The sequence below is a fragment of the Rhipicephalus sanguineus genome, chromosome 10 (assembly GCF_013339695.2).
Source record: "Rhipicephalus sanguineus isolate Rsan-2018 chromosome 10, BIME_Rsan_1.4, whole genome shotgun sequence".
In the NCBI taxonomy this organism is placed as follows: Eukaryota; Metazoa; Arthropoda; class Arachnida; order Ixodida; family Ixodidae; genus Rhipicephalus; species Rhipicephalus sanguineus.
In genome coordinates this window covers 123,798,021-123,813,711 of record NC_051185.1, presented here as the reverse complement: position 1 = coordinate 123,813,711, position 15,691 = coordinate 123,798,021, and the positions used below count along the sequence as shown (strand labels likewise).

General features: G+C 49.0%; 1 protein-coding gene across 1 annotated transcript in view; it reads left to right on the top strand.

Annotated features, from left to right (window-relative positions):
- LOC119406721 (ATP-binding cassette sub-family C member 2) overlaps positions 1-15,162 on the top strand; it is a 197,075-nt gene extending 181,913 nt beyond the window's left edge. Inside the window, exons 16-18 of the mRNA XM_049420186.1 lie at positions 5,778-5,944; positions 7,650-7,844; positions 14,770-15,162. Of these exons, the coding sequence (XP_049276143.1) occupies positions 5,778-5,944; positions 7,650-7,844; positions 14,770-14,938 (531 nt within the window). The 3' untranslated portion in view covers positions 14,939-15,162. The remainder of the gene's footprint in view (positions 1-5,777; positions 5,945-7,649; positions 7,845-14,769) is intronic.
- The last annotated feature ends 529 nt before the right edge of the window (positions 15,163-15,691 follow it).

Here is a 15,691-nt window from a genome sequence, read left to right as displayed (position 1 = left end):
ACCTCAGACAAAGCGCTCCCGCCCCACCCGACGCCAGGGAACCATGCACTGAATGTAATAGAAGAGCAGGTGACCGTTCCGCCGCGCTCCAGCGTCATTATTTCCGTCGGCACTGAAAAACCTGCAAACCTTGAAGGCGTAATCGATTGCGATCAGCAACTACTCCTGAATCGTCAAATTTGCGTCGCAAGAGGTATCGCCGAGCTGCGAATATAGGCACCTCAACATGGGTACGGACCATAGTCCCTCAATACTGTTTTACTGGTCACGAAACTTCGGGCCAAGTTTGGTATAGGGACAGCTCCTCCCGCCAGGGGGCATTACTGCAGTCAAGGGGGCTTTCATCGCGGCCGCTTAAACGGCGTTTTTGGTGCGTCGAGAGGTTTCCGTGGCGGGAAACTCGCTCTGGTGGCTTCACGGACATATTTTCGTGTGTTTTTTATATACTGATCACTCATCGCGTATAGGCAGCGTGCTCGTACCTGCGCGTAGCGGTCATCAATGTCTGTTCGGTTGCGGCAATGTTCTATTCCTTTCGATCGCGGTGGAATCGGCGTGCAGCCTTGCCTGCACGCTGATTTAGCAAAGACTGCTTGGTCATGCCTTTTTGAAGGTTTTTATTTTCCTCGAGGCTGTAGCCGACGTCGGCGGAAGAACCGCGACCAACATTGCCAGTACACAGCCGTACGTACGACGGGCGTGAATCCCGCCTCTTCACCGAAAACATATAGCCGGAGCGACAGCGCGGCACACAGCATGTCTTTGTCATCGTTCGTGAAGCTGCCGCTAACTGTTTGTCACATACGAAAATGGTCACAGGCACACACAGCACCACACACACGCGATTAAAACGACGCAAACAAAGCGAACGCAGAGCGCGTCGCCGCGCTGAGCTCGACGAGTGCCTTGTTCGCCGGAGCGACCGTGCCGAACGCAGGACGTCTTCTACATCGTTCGTCACGGTGCCGCTAACTATTTGTCACGTATGAACACGATCAGACGCACAGAAAGCACCACACACACGCGATACAGCACGATGCACAAAAACAAACACACCACGCCGTCGCCTCGCTGACTACTTCGACGAGTGCCGCGGGTGCCCCCCTAACGCTGGTGGCGCCGCCCCGCGGTCAAAGTTGACGACACACAAAGCTCTCCCATAGAGTGACGGGGAAGTTTCGTGACCAGAAAAAAGTATTGAGGGACTATGGTACGACGGTTGCCTACATCGATGAATGTGTAGCCGCAGCGATGCTTTCGCCCTCTTCGATGCTGCCGAACCTGCTTCGACGAATAGAGGTCCCGAACCGGATTTTGACGTCAACCCGAGCCTTCCGAAGGTCAAGCAAGACAAGCTCAAAACCCTGCTCCTGCAGTACAAGCACTGTTTCTCGTCGTCCTCGCGGGTCCGACAAACGCCCCTTGCTAAGAACGCATTATAACAGAAGAAAATTCTCGACCACTCCGACAGAGCCCCTACAGAGTTTCGACGCGAGAACGTGAGGCCATAAAGAAACAAGTCGACGAAATGCTACGCGACGATATCATCCAGCCTTCAAAGAGTCCGTGGGCGTCACTCGTGGTATTAGTGAAGAAGAAGGACGGGACACTGCGCTTCTGCGTTGATTATCGGCGCCTGAATAAAATCACGAAGAAGGACGTGTACCCCCTCCCACGGATAGACGACACCCTGGATCGACTTCACAACGCAACGTACTTTTCGTCGATGGACCTCAAGACCGGCTATTGGCAGGTCGAAGTAGATGAAAGAGACCGAGAAAAGACCGCTTTTATAACACCCGACGGCCTCTTTGAGTTCAAGGTCATGCCTTTCGGTCTCTGCGCGGCACCTGCGACGTTCCAGCGCGTCATGGACACCGTACTGGCTGGATTGAAGTGGCAGACGTGCCTTGTGTATTTGGACGACGTCGTCGTGTTTTCCTCGACCTTCGACGAGCATCTCCGGCGGCTTGAGGCAGTACTTCAAGCAATCAAGACCTCTGGACTGACCCTGAAGCCAGAAAAGTGCCGATTCGCATACGACGAGCTCCTGTTTCTCGATCATGTGATCAGCAAGTCTGGAGTGCGCCCAGACCCGCGGAAAACAGCGGCCATCGCCGACTTCGCGCCTCCCACCGACAAGAAGGCCGTCCGCCGATTTCTCGGATTATACGCCTATTACAGACGCTTCGTCAAAAACTTTTCACGCATCGCCGATTCACTCACGCTTCTCACGAAGAATAACGTGGAATTCAGGTGGGAACCGGAGCAAGTGCAAGCATTTGAGGAACTTAAACGACGCCTGCAGACGCCACCCATACTTGCGCATTTCGACGATTGCGCCGATACTGAAATACACACCGACGCAAGCAGCGTAGGACTCGGTGCCGTCCTTGTGCAAAAGACGTACGGGCTTGAAAGGGTTATCAGTTATGCTAGCCGGTCATTATCCAAGGCAGAAGCCAACTATTCCACAACAGAAAGGGAATGCCTCGCCATCATCTGGGCTACGTCAAAGTTTCGCCCCTACCTCTATGGCAGGCCCTTCGAAGTTGTCGGTGACCATCACGCCTTATGTTGGCTAGCTAACTTGAAGGACCCTTCAGGTCGTCTCGCACGATGGAGTCTGAGGCTTCAAGAATTCGACATTACCGTCGTGTACAAGTCCGGACGAAAACACTCTGACGCCGACTGCCTCTCTCGTGCCCCCGTCGACGCGCCGCCGCAAGACGACGACGATGACTGCTTCCTCGGAACTATAAGTGCCGACGACTTCGCCGAAAGGCAACGAGCCGACGCGGAACTGGGGGGCCTTATGGAGTACCTCCAGTGCAAGACCGCCGTTGTTCCGAAGGTATTCAAGCGAGGACTGTCGTCGTTTTTCTTACGGAACGGCGTTCTCCTGAAAAAGAACTTCTCGCCACTTCGAACGGACTATCTTCTTGTCGTGCCCTCATCATTGCGACCAGAAGTCCTCCAGGCCCTACACGACGACCCGACGGCTGGACACCTCGGTGTTTCCCGCACGCTCGCCAGAATACAGGAAAAGTACTACTGGCCACGCCTTGCTGCCGACGTCGCCCACTACGTCAAGACTTGCCGAGATTGCCAGCGACGGAAGACACCGCCGACTAGGCCAGCGGGACTTCTGCAGCCAATCGAACCACCTCACCGGCCGTTCCAGCAAATCGGGATGGACCTACTGGGGCCGTTCCCGACGTCGACTTCCGACAACAAGTGGATCGTCGTAGCAACTGACTACCTCACCCGCTACGCCGAGACAAAGGCATTGCCCAAAGGCAGTGCCGCCGAGGTAGCCAAGTTCTTCGTGGAGAACGTCGTCTTGCGTCATGGCGCCCCAGAGGTCCTCATCACAGACAGAGGTACCGCCTTTACAGCGGACCTAACTCAGGCGATCTTAAAATACAGCGAGACGAGCCACCGCCGCACCACCGCCTACCACCCGCAGACCAATGGCCTCACCGAGCGTCTAAATAAGACCATCGCCGACATGCTCGCCATGTACGTCGACGTTGAGCACAAGACGTGGGACGCCGTCCTTCCGTACGTGACCTTCGCTTACAACACGGCCGTCCAAGAAACGACGCAGATGACGCCGTACAAGTTGGTCTACGGAAGGAGCCCGGCGACGACGCTCGACGCCATGCTACCCAACGTCACCGACGAAGAAAATGTCGACGCCGCCGCTTACTTACAACGTGCCGAAGAAGCTCGACAGCTCGCCCGCCTGCGCATCAAGACCCAGCACCACACCGACAGCCGTCGCTACAATCTTCGACGACGCTTCGTCGAGTACCAGCCCGGCGACCGTGTGTGGGTCTGGACGCCAATACGACGACGCGGACTAAGCGAGAAGCTTCTTCGACGATACTTCGGACCGTACAGGGTACTTCGACGTCTCGGCGCACTCGACTACGAGGTTGTCCCCGACGGCATCACGAACTCTCAGAGGCGCCGAGCTCGACCCGAGGTCGTGCATGTGGTGCGCCTTAAACCGTACTATGCTCGTTAACGCACCTGAGGACTCTAATGTTTGCTTTCTTTATTAGTTTTCTTTAGTATTGCATGTATTCATGTTCTGTTTTTAAGCATCGGGACGATGCTTTTTTCAGAGGGGGGCATTGCCGCAAGTCTTATATTTTCCTGAGTTGAAGCTTCACCCACAAGGACTGTGGGCAACGCGCTGCGCAGGCCTCGCCGTGATGTGTAGGAAGCTTCGCGATTATTTTGGAACAATCCGTTAAGATTGCGCGCCGTACGAGAATGTTCCAGCTTTGTCGAGAGATAACGCCGCCAACAGCGATATCGCTGGAAAGTTCGATAGCACCTGTATAAAAGCCGACGCACTTCGCCGCTTGTCAGTTGATCGACGGACGACGCCCTGTTCGCCGCTATCATTGTACAGCGTGTATTGCTGTAGTTCTGGTTCTCATTTTCCCGGCCACAAGTTCGGCCAAATAAACAGTTTCATTCTGCAAACGCCGACTGCTTTCTTCGTCGACGTCACGACCACGTGACAATAGCATTTCGCTGTTTTCGCTATTTCTTATTTATTCTTTTTTCTCAGCGTTGCACATCAAGGAACGGAACGGGCAAATAAGTTTTCATCCTTCCTGAATGTTTTTTCGCAAATCGCATTGAAATTGGATACAGTGTAACGGGATTACAGCCCAATGAAATAGGGCAGTTTTAAAAGAACCACCCTGTATTTTCGTTGTCTTGGACTTCAGTGCTCGCTTGGCAATGCAAATATTTAGTGGACCTGGATGGTTACACCAAGCATAAGAACCACGAACCCTCATTGAGCCTCACGTGTACTGTCAAACGATACCAAGACAATCAAATAGACGCGTTTTCAGATTTTATTCGCCACATGATGGCATACCAGACGTATGGATACAGCGACCTCAGCAACACATTAGCCAAAGAGCACATATGCTTCAACAAATCGTCAACGAGAATAATGGCGCCAGAGAGCAGTGCTGCGGTGAACCACAGACGCCTTTGTGTATACCAGGATCACGCACAGCCTTGCGTACATGCATCTCACTACTACCCAGCTCCGCAATATCAACAGCCCTCTCAAATTCAACACGTGCGCAACCTTTGGGGTACCGGTTCGGCTATGCACCAAGTGACCTCGCAGGTGTGACAGCTATACACAACAACTTAGGCGAAAGGCTAGCTATGCAAGAGGCGTGTAAACACACGCGCCTGACAAATTCATGCGAGGGCCGCAGCTTTCTATACCCTGTGGAATACAATACCACTAACCTTCCCCGTATACCACCGCTAGCTCTTCCATCAAACGCGGTCCTTTATATCGCCCTTTGACCAATACTAAAACACATCCACATTGAAAGCGGTGTTTAAAAAACGCCCATAGTGCTGCCGCCCACAGCTTCAAATCGGCCTGTTACCTGAAAGCCAGCACACCCCAACGCTGTTCATTTTGTTCTAACGTGCTTACATGGGATGCCTGGCTGGTGAACCCAGGCAAAACAACCTCCTCGTGGGAAGCTCTGTTTCGCCGAATACTCAACACCATGGGGAAAGTCATTAAAATCTCACTCGAAAGTACGTAGCCGGACATTGCTTTTGAATATAAACGTTTTTTATGTCTCGAAAACTGAGAAATAGCGCTATAAAATCACTAAGCACTGATGGCAGAATGCTTCTCCCGCAAGACATATGCTCTTACTTTTGAACAGTGGAGCGCTAAGCTCTGCCTATTATCTTCCTGTGAACTTTTGCAGGATCCGAATCTGGTGCGGGGTACACTTCGTGCCAACTTGGACCCCACGCAGAAGCACACGGACGAGGAGTTGTGGGAAGTTTTGCGACAGGCCCATCTCTCTGACTTTGTGTCCAAGCAGCCGCTGAAGCTACTACTCGAGACTGGAGACGGCGGCAGCAATCTGAGGTACAGAAAAGTATAACTTCATGATGAGAAATTATGTGCACAGAGGATGAGCTTCTTCTTAATGTCTTCTGCTAACTGAACAGATTAAAAGGGCCCTGCACCCAAAATTCACCCACGTAGTTTTACGTTGCAATGCATTCCTCGTATCGCCCTCAGATGAATGCAATAAGAATTTTTGAGATAGACGCTTCCAAATTAAAAATTGAAGAAGATGACAGAAATTGGCATACCATTTCGTATTTCACTCGCCCAGTGAAGTGTCAGGCTTGTTTTGGTTGCTTGCAATCAAAACGCGGCTTACATTTTGCCGTACCAGAACCTTGCAGCACACGGTGGCCCTCCTGCCGTAAGCAAGCGCCGTTCTTTCTGGCGGATGCGGCTTCGCACAATTTAGCAGATGACTCTGTGGACAAATGAGCGGTCAGAACGGGTCAGAAACGGTGAGCGACTCCGAATGGATGGATCTTGAGCGCGAGCGCCTACGAGCAGGTGACGCGCTATGCGTTGTTAACTACGTTACTTGTTAACTACGACTACGCGCCGCTATAAAATGTTCGAAGGACACCACCGAAACCGATGCCACACCATAGCCACACGAAGACGACAGCGATGAGGGCCATGCTAGAACGCGGAAAGGAACGCGAGGGAATGAAAACGCGCGCACGCTCAATTTGACTGAAAAGAATAACGCTGGTGGGCGAAAACCATAACACCAGCAGAGGACAGTCCAAGGAAATTCTGTGTTCTGTCTTAGAGGAATTAATGGCTTTGCCCTGATGCAGCAATGCAAAGTACGGTGTATTGATGAAGGCTGCGTCTTTTGTAGACCGTTTGACAGCGCTACAGTGGTGTTGAGCACAACAGAAGTTGCAATTGAAACACGAATTGGTGGCTCTTTCATAGCTCTAACAAGTATTAACCGCATTACAATTTCTGACTTCTTCAGAATCAGTACATAGTAAGCGTGCAAAATATATTCCTTATTTTCAACCAATAAAAATGAAGAGTTTAGGCTGAGTGGTACTTCACTTTTGACAGCAGAAATAGTTGATATACGACGCTGCAGTCGGTGCGGAAACCCACTTTGGAAAGAAATTAAAATATGAAGCGCTTTGCTGTCGCCTATTTCACTGGTGCAAACAGCAGTCATGAAGACCTATAGCAAGCAAACGGCCGATAAAACCGACATGCGTAATTTGGGTTGCAGGTCCCCTTTAAGAACTAATGTACACTGAGAACGTTGGCTACTACCCATTATAGCGTTACCAAATGTGAGCATAATCGCAAAGCACTGATGCTCAACGTATTTATGCGCTGAAAAACTTGATATTGCAGCAATATCAAAGACGGAGTAAGAAATTATACCGGGAAAAATTCAGACGGTTCACTGGAGTGTGAAGCCGGTCCAGCTGGTTAAGCGCCTCTCTTTTTCATTTTCTTCTCTCTCATAACCAAAACAGTATTATCAGAATGTATGACCTGCGTAAATGTTGTTTTATATTCCTGAATAATGTCGAGCATTTTACAGTTTTAATTCAACCAAACGACTATAATTACGCTCAAGAACAATCATCTGCAGAAACACGTATCTTTCTCTACGAGGCGCTTAACGAGAAATGATATTCACACGGGCACACTCGACCTTGCTGCCAGCGAAAGATGGCATAATGTTGCAGTTATTGATTTGCCACTTTTTGCCCTCCAGTGCTGGGCAGCGGCAGCTGGTGTGCTTGGCGCGCGCCCTTTTGCGGAGACCAAAGATCCTGGTACTGGACGAAGCCACCTCACATATGGACGGCGACACAGACAGCCTGATCCAAGCGACGCTGCGGGACAGCTTCGCCAACTTCACGCTCCTCACCGTGGCGCACCGGCTGCACACTGTGCTCGATTACGACAGGTGGGCGTGGAGATCACTCTTTTTTATTATTTTTAATTTTATTTTATTTTCTGTTATTTGATTTATCTTCAGTGATTTCTAAAGACAGAAACTTCTGCCGGCGGGAATGCAGGCGCCTACATGCCACTCGGTCGAGTGATCGGGGGCATGGTCATTTAGCATATGATCGTTTCTCTTGCATATGGCTAAGCGTCGTCTGGCGTGTGTGCTGAAACAGGTACACGATTTAAGATTAACGCTCTACGCGACCTACGTAACGCTGTTGGCTAACAGAGCTTTCCAACATACAAAAGAATGCACGCTCCAATGAGAGGTACTAGCGGTTGAAGCATTCTCACGGGGAAATAGATTAAAGTGCGCGCTCGAAAAACACGAGCTCCAGAGCCGCAGCAGGGCTGCATATTCGCTTCAAGTATTGAAATCCCCGCAGGGGCGTCCGCGCAGGCAGGCGTTAGGTGAGAGGCTTCACCACGGACCCGAGCCGACGCGGGCGCGTGGGGAGGTGGGTCGGCCCCTTCCCACGCCTAGCCGTGCGTGGCTTTGCTGCGTCCGGGGAAAAGGGGATCCTGGGAAGTCAGTCAACACTGGGTGCTTGGACCTTTAAGGCCCACCGGCAGAAGCGAAGCACCCCTTTCGCCCCGTATTCACGTAGAACGCACCCCTGGGCCGACCTACTCAGGGAAAATCGGCAGTCATCTTTTCCTTTCTCCCTCTCCCTACACCTCCGTCTTCTTCTTTCACTTTAAATCGGTCCTGTCTACTTTCTTCTATTTATTTCATTTTTTCCAGGCGGCAAGGGTTAACCTGATGTAGGTATCCAACCTTGCTTAGTGATATTGGGTCATAGTGGCAACGTGCGGCTGGCGCCGTGCCGGCTTGTTTGATCAGTCCAGGTGCGTCCCCTTGTGCCTCCATGGTTGGGGGTCGGCGCTGTTGCGAACACACCAATATTTTTGTGGCGTCTCGAACTTCTGTCGTTTTCGATCGGTCTCGTACGAGAGGCCCCACCGAGGCAAGTTTTCATTCGTCCATGCAGAACAAAGTTACATTGCCTAAGTATTATGTGATCCACAGTGAAAGCACACCAGCAAGAAAGCGCTCCCCATTTTTGGTGGCCAAGTGCCTTAAAGAGAAGGTTTAACCTGCGAAGAACGCTTCAAAAATGTCAAGTGTTCATCTCGTCCTGGAACTATCTGAAAAAGAGCAAGTTCCAAAGCTATCCGAACTAACCAGTATTGGTGAAACTGCAATAACAATTGTTCTCCACAGATGTTCAAATACCAGCGAAGGAGTAATGCCTGAGAAAGACTTTTTGTGTCTAAGTGATGAAGAACTCCTCCAGTGTTTTCAGGACGAAGATGTCATAAAGGTACAAAGAATAGTAATCTGCCGAAACAACCACGAAGTCTCTACCAAACATGTTATACTAACATTTGGTACGAGTGAAATGTCCACCTGTCTCGAGTGAGGGTACGTGAAAATGAATGTCAGACCCTAAATCCCCAAACCTAGACAATGTTTCGAATGCCAATCGTTTGGACACTCATCACACTCATGCAGAGACAAACAAACATGCGCAAAATGCACCTTAAACGACCACACAATGAAAACTGCACTTTTTGTGCGACATAGACTTGCCCTAAGGCATAATATTTGTTGTGTATATTTGTATATATGTGCGCCGTTAGGCCGGTGTTGTGAATGAAGTGAAGAAGTATCTTGTGGAATGTGTTGTCATGTATCCATCGGTCATAACTGTAGCGAAGGCCAGCTTGCAGGAGATGACAGGAGCGTTCCGACTGTAACCCTTGTCATGTCCATATGAGGTGGTATGCATTTGCTTGCATCATCGGAACAGAACAGTACGGGCATGTAGCACCCACTGGTAGATGTGGAGATGTGGAGTTCCATGTGGAGATAACAGCCGGTGTAAGGGCCACGCCTGCCCGAAGCCTCCTAAGCACGACTTCCTCCGCCCTAGTAAGGTGAAGGGGGAGAGAGCAGACACACGGTGGCATAAGAGCGCGTGTATCCTGCCGGAGAACATTTTTACGGGCACGGAGTGTATTTTGGGGTTGAGGTGGAAGGCGAATAGATGGGAGATCTGTATTAGGAGGGCAGTGTCCTTGTTGGTCAGCAGCAATACTGTGAGGGCTCGCAGCAGGGCCTTGAATCCAGTGTACCCTGACGCAAGTGGCTGTATTACGGTTCATCTGATGTATCGCCTGGCAGATGTCCATCGCCTTGTGAACTTTCTTGAGTTCCTGAATAGCCGCTAAAGAATCAGTGAATACGTCAAGTTGCTTAATTGTAGGCATCTTAGATGTGACATTCCGCACTGCGTCACGGATGGCTTGAAGCTCCACTACAAGAGCGCTGGCTTCCGTAGATAGATAATGCTGGTGACCACTGATGAATTTATGCGTGGTACTTAAGAATGATGTCCTTCCGCCGTCTTGTAAAATGGCACTTCGTCACCACTTTGTCACCTGTAAGGGGAATCACCCAGCGTATTCCCGGTCATGCCCAGCCTAGACGCTGTTTCGAATGCCAATGGTTTGGACACGCATCACACTCATGCAGAGGCAAACAAACATGCGCAAGATGCAGCTTAAGCGACCACACAAGGAAAACTGCACTTCATAACCACTTTGTGTCAACTGTAAGGGGGATCACCCAGCGTATTCCCGGTCATGCCCATTCTGGAAAAAAGAGAAAAAAAGACGTAATCACGGTGACCGCCCGAGAAAATATATCATTGCACGAAGCGCGAAAATGGTTGTGGTATCGTTTCGGCAGAAGTTATGCCGATGTAGCGCAGTCGGAGGCAGCGTCACAGAGGCCTCAGAAGCCCACCGCGGCCAGACATAGTGGTCCGCTTGTGACTCCTTCCACCCCCTTCCTGGAAGCAGCGTAAGCTGCTCCATGCACCTCAAAAGGCCCGCAGACCCTAGTCTCCCTGCGCCATAAAATCAGTCGAACGCCCTAAAATCAGTCGAACGCCAAGGCCTGAGAGCCGTGCCTCAGCGCCACATTCTCGATCCTCCAGAGCCTCTGAGAGGGCAATAGTAGTCGAGCCGACAACCTCGGTGTCAACAGTACCGAAGAACAAGCACTTTGCTGAGCGCGCTAAGGACAAATTCCCGCTTACTAGGTTCAGCAAGAAGCAATAATCTAAATGGTTATTGCTACTGTATACAGTCAAACTGTTGCACATATGTCACCTAATATATTGAATAACGAAATGCTTTACTTCTGTACATTTGCTCAGTTTTATCCCGTCATGGCTTTTATTGCTCATTGGAACTGTAGAGGGCTACTACATAATTTAGGTGACATAAAAGGCAGTATCAGCAAGTTCTCACCAGTGGCATTCTCTCTCCAAGAAAATAGCCTAGGTGCAACACATTATGAAATATTTAAAGGCGTTACAGTTGCCCGAAAGGACAGCGAATGTTGCCGCCGTCTGTCGGGAGTAGTAGCCGTAGTCGTGCAGGGCGGCACTCCTATCCGAGATGTCCAACTGAAAACATCTTTCGAGGCCGTAGCCCTCATCATTCTATCTTAGAAAACGAACACCATTTGTTCGCTGTATATTCTACCCCACACCCATTTTACCACTAAACACCAAGGAAATCTAGTAGGAGTACAATTACCAAAGCCGTTTGTTTTCTTGGGGATCTTAATGCTTATTTTGCTCTTCGGTGTAGGGACAAAATTGAAGAAACAGGGCAGATCGTTGAAGATATTCCTTTGTCTTATAATATCTCCCTTTTAAGAAAGCTAAATTTAAAGATTTAGCTTTCTGCTCCCCATGTCTATTAATCGATCTTAAATGGGAGGTACTCGACACGTCATACCGGGTGTGCCAGCAATCTTTAGCTAAGGAATAAATAATACAATACTAGAAGCAGGCGAGTGAATTAAGTTGCAAATTGCTGACAGTTACATTGGGCACTACAATGTTTTGTTTGATAATTAATTTGAAAATTAAGATTATTTACCTAAATTGCTGAATGTTGACTTTAGGCAAGAAATATAACTTGCAAAGTTCGACAGCGTCTTCAGAAACCCCCATTGCAATATTTGCGATAAAGAAAGTCTCATGCATACCATTTTTTTATGGCTGTGGTGATTCGTATTACCGCGGGCACCCATTTATTTCCACTGAGGGGTGTGCGGTAGTGATGTGCTTGGGCCTGGCTGGGACGACAGTGCCTAGTGTGGACGTTGGAAACCCAAGCCACAGTCGCAGGAGGTTGCCGTTTTCGTCACACTCGATGTACCATAAGGTGCCCATGTTACCATTAACGAGGCCGTCGCTTGCGTCGATGTTGGCTGTGATCATGTACGGCTTGTCGATGATCAGGCCAATTGAGGCCGGCAGGCCACCCATGTCGCTTGCGTTTACCTTGGCCACCTTGGTCAGGGCATCCCTGTGTACCTGCTCATTTTTAAAACCAGTTATGATATCACATGCGGGTTAACATAACACGTTGTCCGCAGCGTCGAGGCAACATGCGTTATAGCGGTCGACGTCCGCATTGCTGTAGTGTAGCCGTATGCCGTCAGGGCACTTAGCGACGGCTTCGAGTATCACAAAGCAGCTCTCAACCAATCTTACGTCGTACTCGGTCAGCATAAGGCCATCGCTTAGCCTCATAAGAAACGTAGAGAACACTGCATGATTTTGGCGGACCAACGGGACGAGTGGATGGCAGTCGAGCGTCTTCCAGGGGTGTTCTGCCATGAGCTCCCTCCCTAGCCTTGCGTTTCAATATGTATGCTCGTGTTGATTGAGTCTGTGAATCACCTGTGGCACATACCCGCATAACGTGAACTGTGGTATGCGGGCATGTGCCGCACGTGACTGATAGAAAGGGTTTCATGACGTGCGCGACAGGCGTTTTGCGACAGGCCCCTGCTATGCTAATTTTAGTATATTACAAGTTATGGAGACGACCAGGAGAGCGGCCAGACGTACCGGCTAGATAGATAGATACGTAGACAGAAACTGCCAAAGTGAGTGAGGTTTGCTAAGAAATGCTTCGCATTTAAAAACTACTGCTGTTCTATTTAGGGAAAGGCGAGGATTATGCACGGACCCAGTTCTGCAGTTAAACGATGTCGCGAAAGCCCTAAATCAAGATCACAAGTTGCTAGGAATTGTATTCGACCAAAAGCTCAACTTACTTTTCCACATAAACACACTAAAAATTAATACAAATAGAGCGCTCCACCTACCCAAGGTGTTATACATCAGCACTGGGGTTCCGAACGACTGTGTATAGCGTGCAGTATGTTAGATAGTGTGTCAGTGTGATGTAAACTTCCCCGCAAGAAAATCGGACACCGGACACTCGGGGAGATGCTTAAACGAATGGCTAAGAGAACACAAGCAGAAGGTGGGTCGATATCGGTATGGTCATTTGTCTAGACATTGTAGTGATTGTGGATGCGAAGCCTTGTTAAAAGAGTGCACCGTTGTGTATAGTAATGCCGATAAAAATACGCGAGAGATTGTTGAAGCCGCCCTAATAGCGAGGGCCGGTAATAGCTTTGTCAGCTGCCCTTCAGTGGCGCTGACTGCAAATGAATTCGCTTTTCTGGACGCGGCAGGTTTCCATGTGCGGTGATTGGACTTTCTTTTGTGTACGGTTCTAAATGTACTTTTATTTCTGAGAATAAACATTCATTTGAAAGTTAGCGCTTGTCCCGTTTTGTCTTCCTCGTCCCTGCCTGCTAGCGCTTAGGTACCTTTTGATGCACTTATCCAACTAGCCCGAAAAGCCACATTGACGAACATACATTTCGCTCGTGATAACTAGGCTTAGAAGAGCCACCCATTTTTTAAAAATGTTTACCGACTATTGTTCTCACTTTTCCCGTAGAGACTACTGATTTCTGGCCCGCCTCAACTTACTACCAGTTGACGCTTCGCTTCCGTATACGGCCTAGCTGAAGAAGCTCTCTGCTATAGTCGACTCAGACTTCCACCAGAAGTCATCGTCGACTATGTGGCGGAACTCGCACCCGGTCAATGTAAATTCTTGAAAGAGGCCCATAAAGACATTGACTTTTAAACGTTTGAAGGCATAGGTCTAGTCCTTTAGCTAACGATGAAGATGGCATTTGTGGACGCTCATCGTAAAAATGCGCGGTGTGTCTCTCATCGCAGTGTGAAGTTATTCGCGTTTCAACAAGCGCGAATACGTGGTGTCGTGCTATTCAACATACGTCATTGCTGAACGAAAGCTTCGCATCCCTTGCAAGGTTCCTGTATATGGCAGATGGACGCATTCATCCGTTCACTCGGCAGAAAGCCTCTTATTTTACGCCACTTTACGCCACTTTTGCGCTACTCATGAAAGCGCCGTGAACACTGGTTTGAACAGAGCGTTCGATGTACACAATTCTTAGGCTTTCGACTATACTAAACAATATTTCTACTCGATGGTGCTCTCTTTTCATACCAGCGTAAATTAGTATTGTTAGAGGTGTTTACTGTAGATTATGCACCCTCTGCAAGCCGCTGCAATTTTTATATTTAAGCAGTATGCAGCGGATCGTCTCTTTCTTTGCTTCAAATTAAAACGGAGGAAAAGACAGAGTACGAGTAAAAGAAATACAGAGACCACAGCGCTGACCAACAACAAGGCTTATTTGTCACAACCACGGAAGATGTACCTCACTATTGTATTACAAATGAAAGAAGGAAGAACCAAAATGATAAAAACATTGGTAATTAGAAACCACCTCATCACACCCTTCTTTTACTAGTCCGCTGTCTTTTGCGCTATTTTAATTGCATGTCGCACCAACTCGCTCATGCACACTGTTTAGCTGCATTTTTTGCACGGCATAAGTAAAACTTGTGCAGGTGCGCTGTTTCTTAGACTCGCTGTTTTCTTCATTTCCTGACCAGGATACTCGTCATGAGCGAAGGAAGTGTCGTCGAATATGGAACTTTGGATGAACTCCTCAAAGACAGCACATCGATGTTCTATGACATGGCGGCCAAAGCAGGAATAACGTCTAACAGCATCAGAGAGAAGGATGTGTTCTCTTCTACCGAGCCTTGCACGCACCTCTGAGAAATCCGAGCTGCAGAGAAGGAAGCAGCTCGCGAGCTCCTCATAAAGCCCACAGCAGCATCCCACAGGAGCAGCGCACGTACTGGCTTCATAGATGTGGCGCTCGTCAAAAATGCCATGCGACATCTAGCAGCTTGCGGTTCCTGCAAAATAATGTGTGGAGCAGGCCAACAAGGTCATAAATAGTCACCTAGGACGTGGAGAGTTTAAATCAATAAATATACCACACCGTGTGTCTCTCAACAAAGCGTCTCTTAATGCTTCCCAACAAAGCGTCTCAGAGCCTTCCATCTAAATATGTCCTCATACTCCAAGACATTTTCTTTTTTACGACTGAAACTCCGTATACACTCGCCACCTTTTACAAATTACCAATACACAGGGGGTTTCCAAAAATCAGTCCGCAAATCCGTGAAGACCAGGGAAATGCGATATTTGTTCGCTGCCCTCACAATCACTTCTGTAGCCGCATGAAGGTATCCTAAAATGGCTAAAGACACAATTTCAGACAGCAATTAAGAAAGGTAAAGTTATTAACTTTTAAATAATGGAGCTGGGTGGTTATGTCAAATAGGCGAATTGAAGTCCTTCATTCGGAAATCCGATTGCAGCTTTGAGATTTCGGAAAAGTGGCCTGTAGTAATAATTGCAAAGTAATGAAATTCAACGAAACTCAGCGTAGAAACGAAAACACGGAAGAGCGCAACTGCTATACTTTTCCGAGGACGTCCAGAATGAGTGAGCATCGTTATA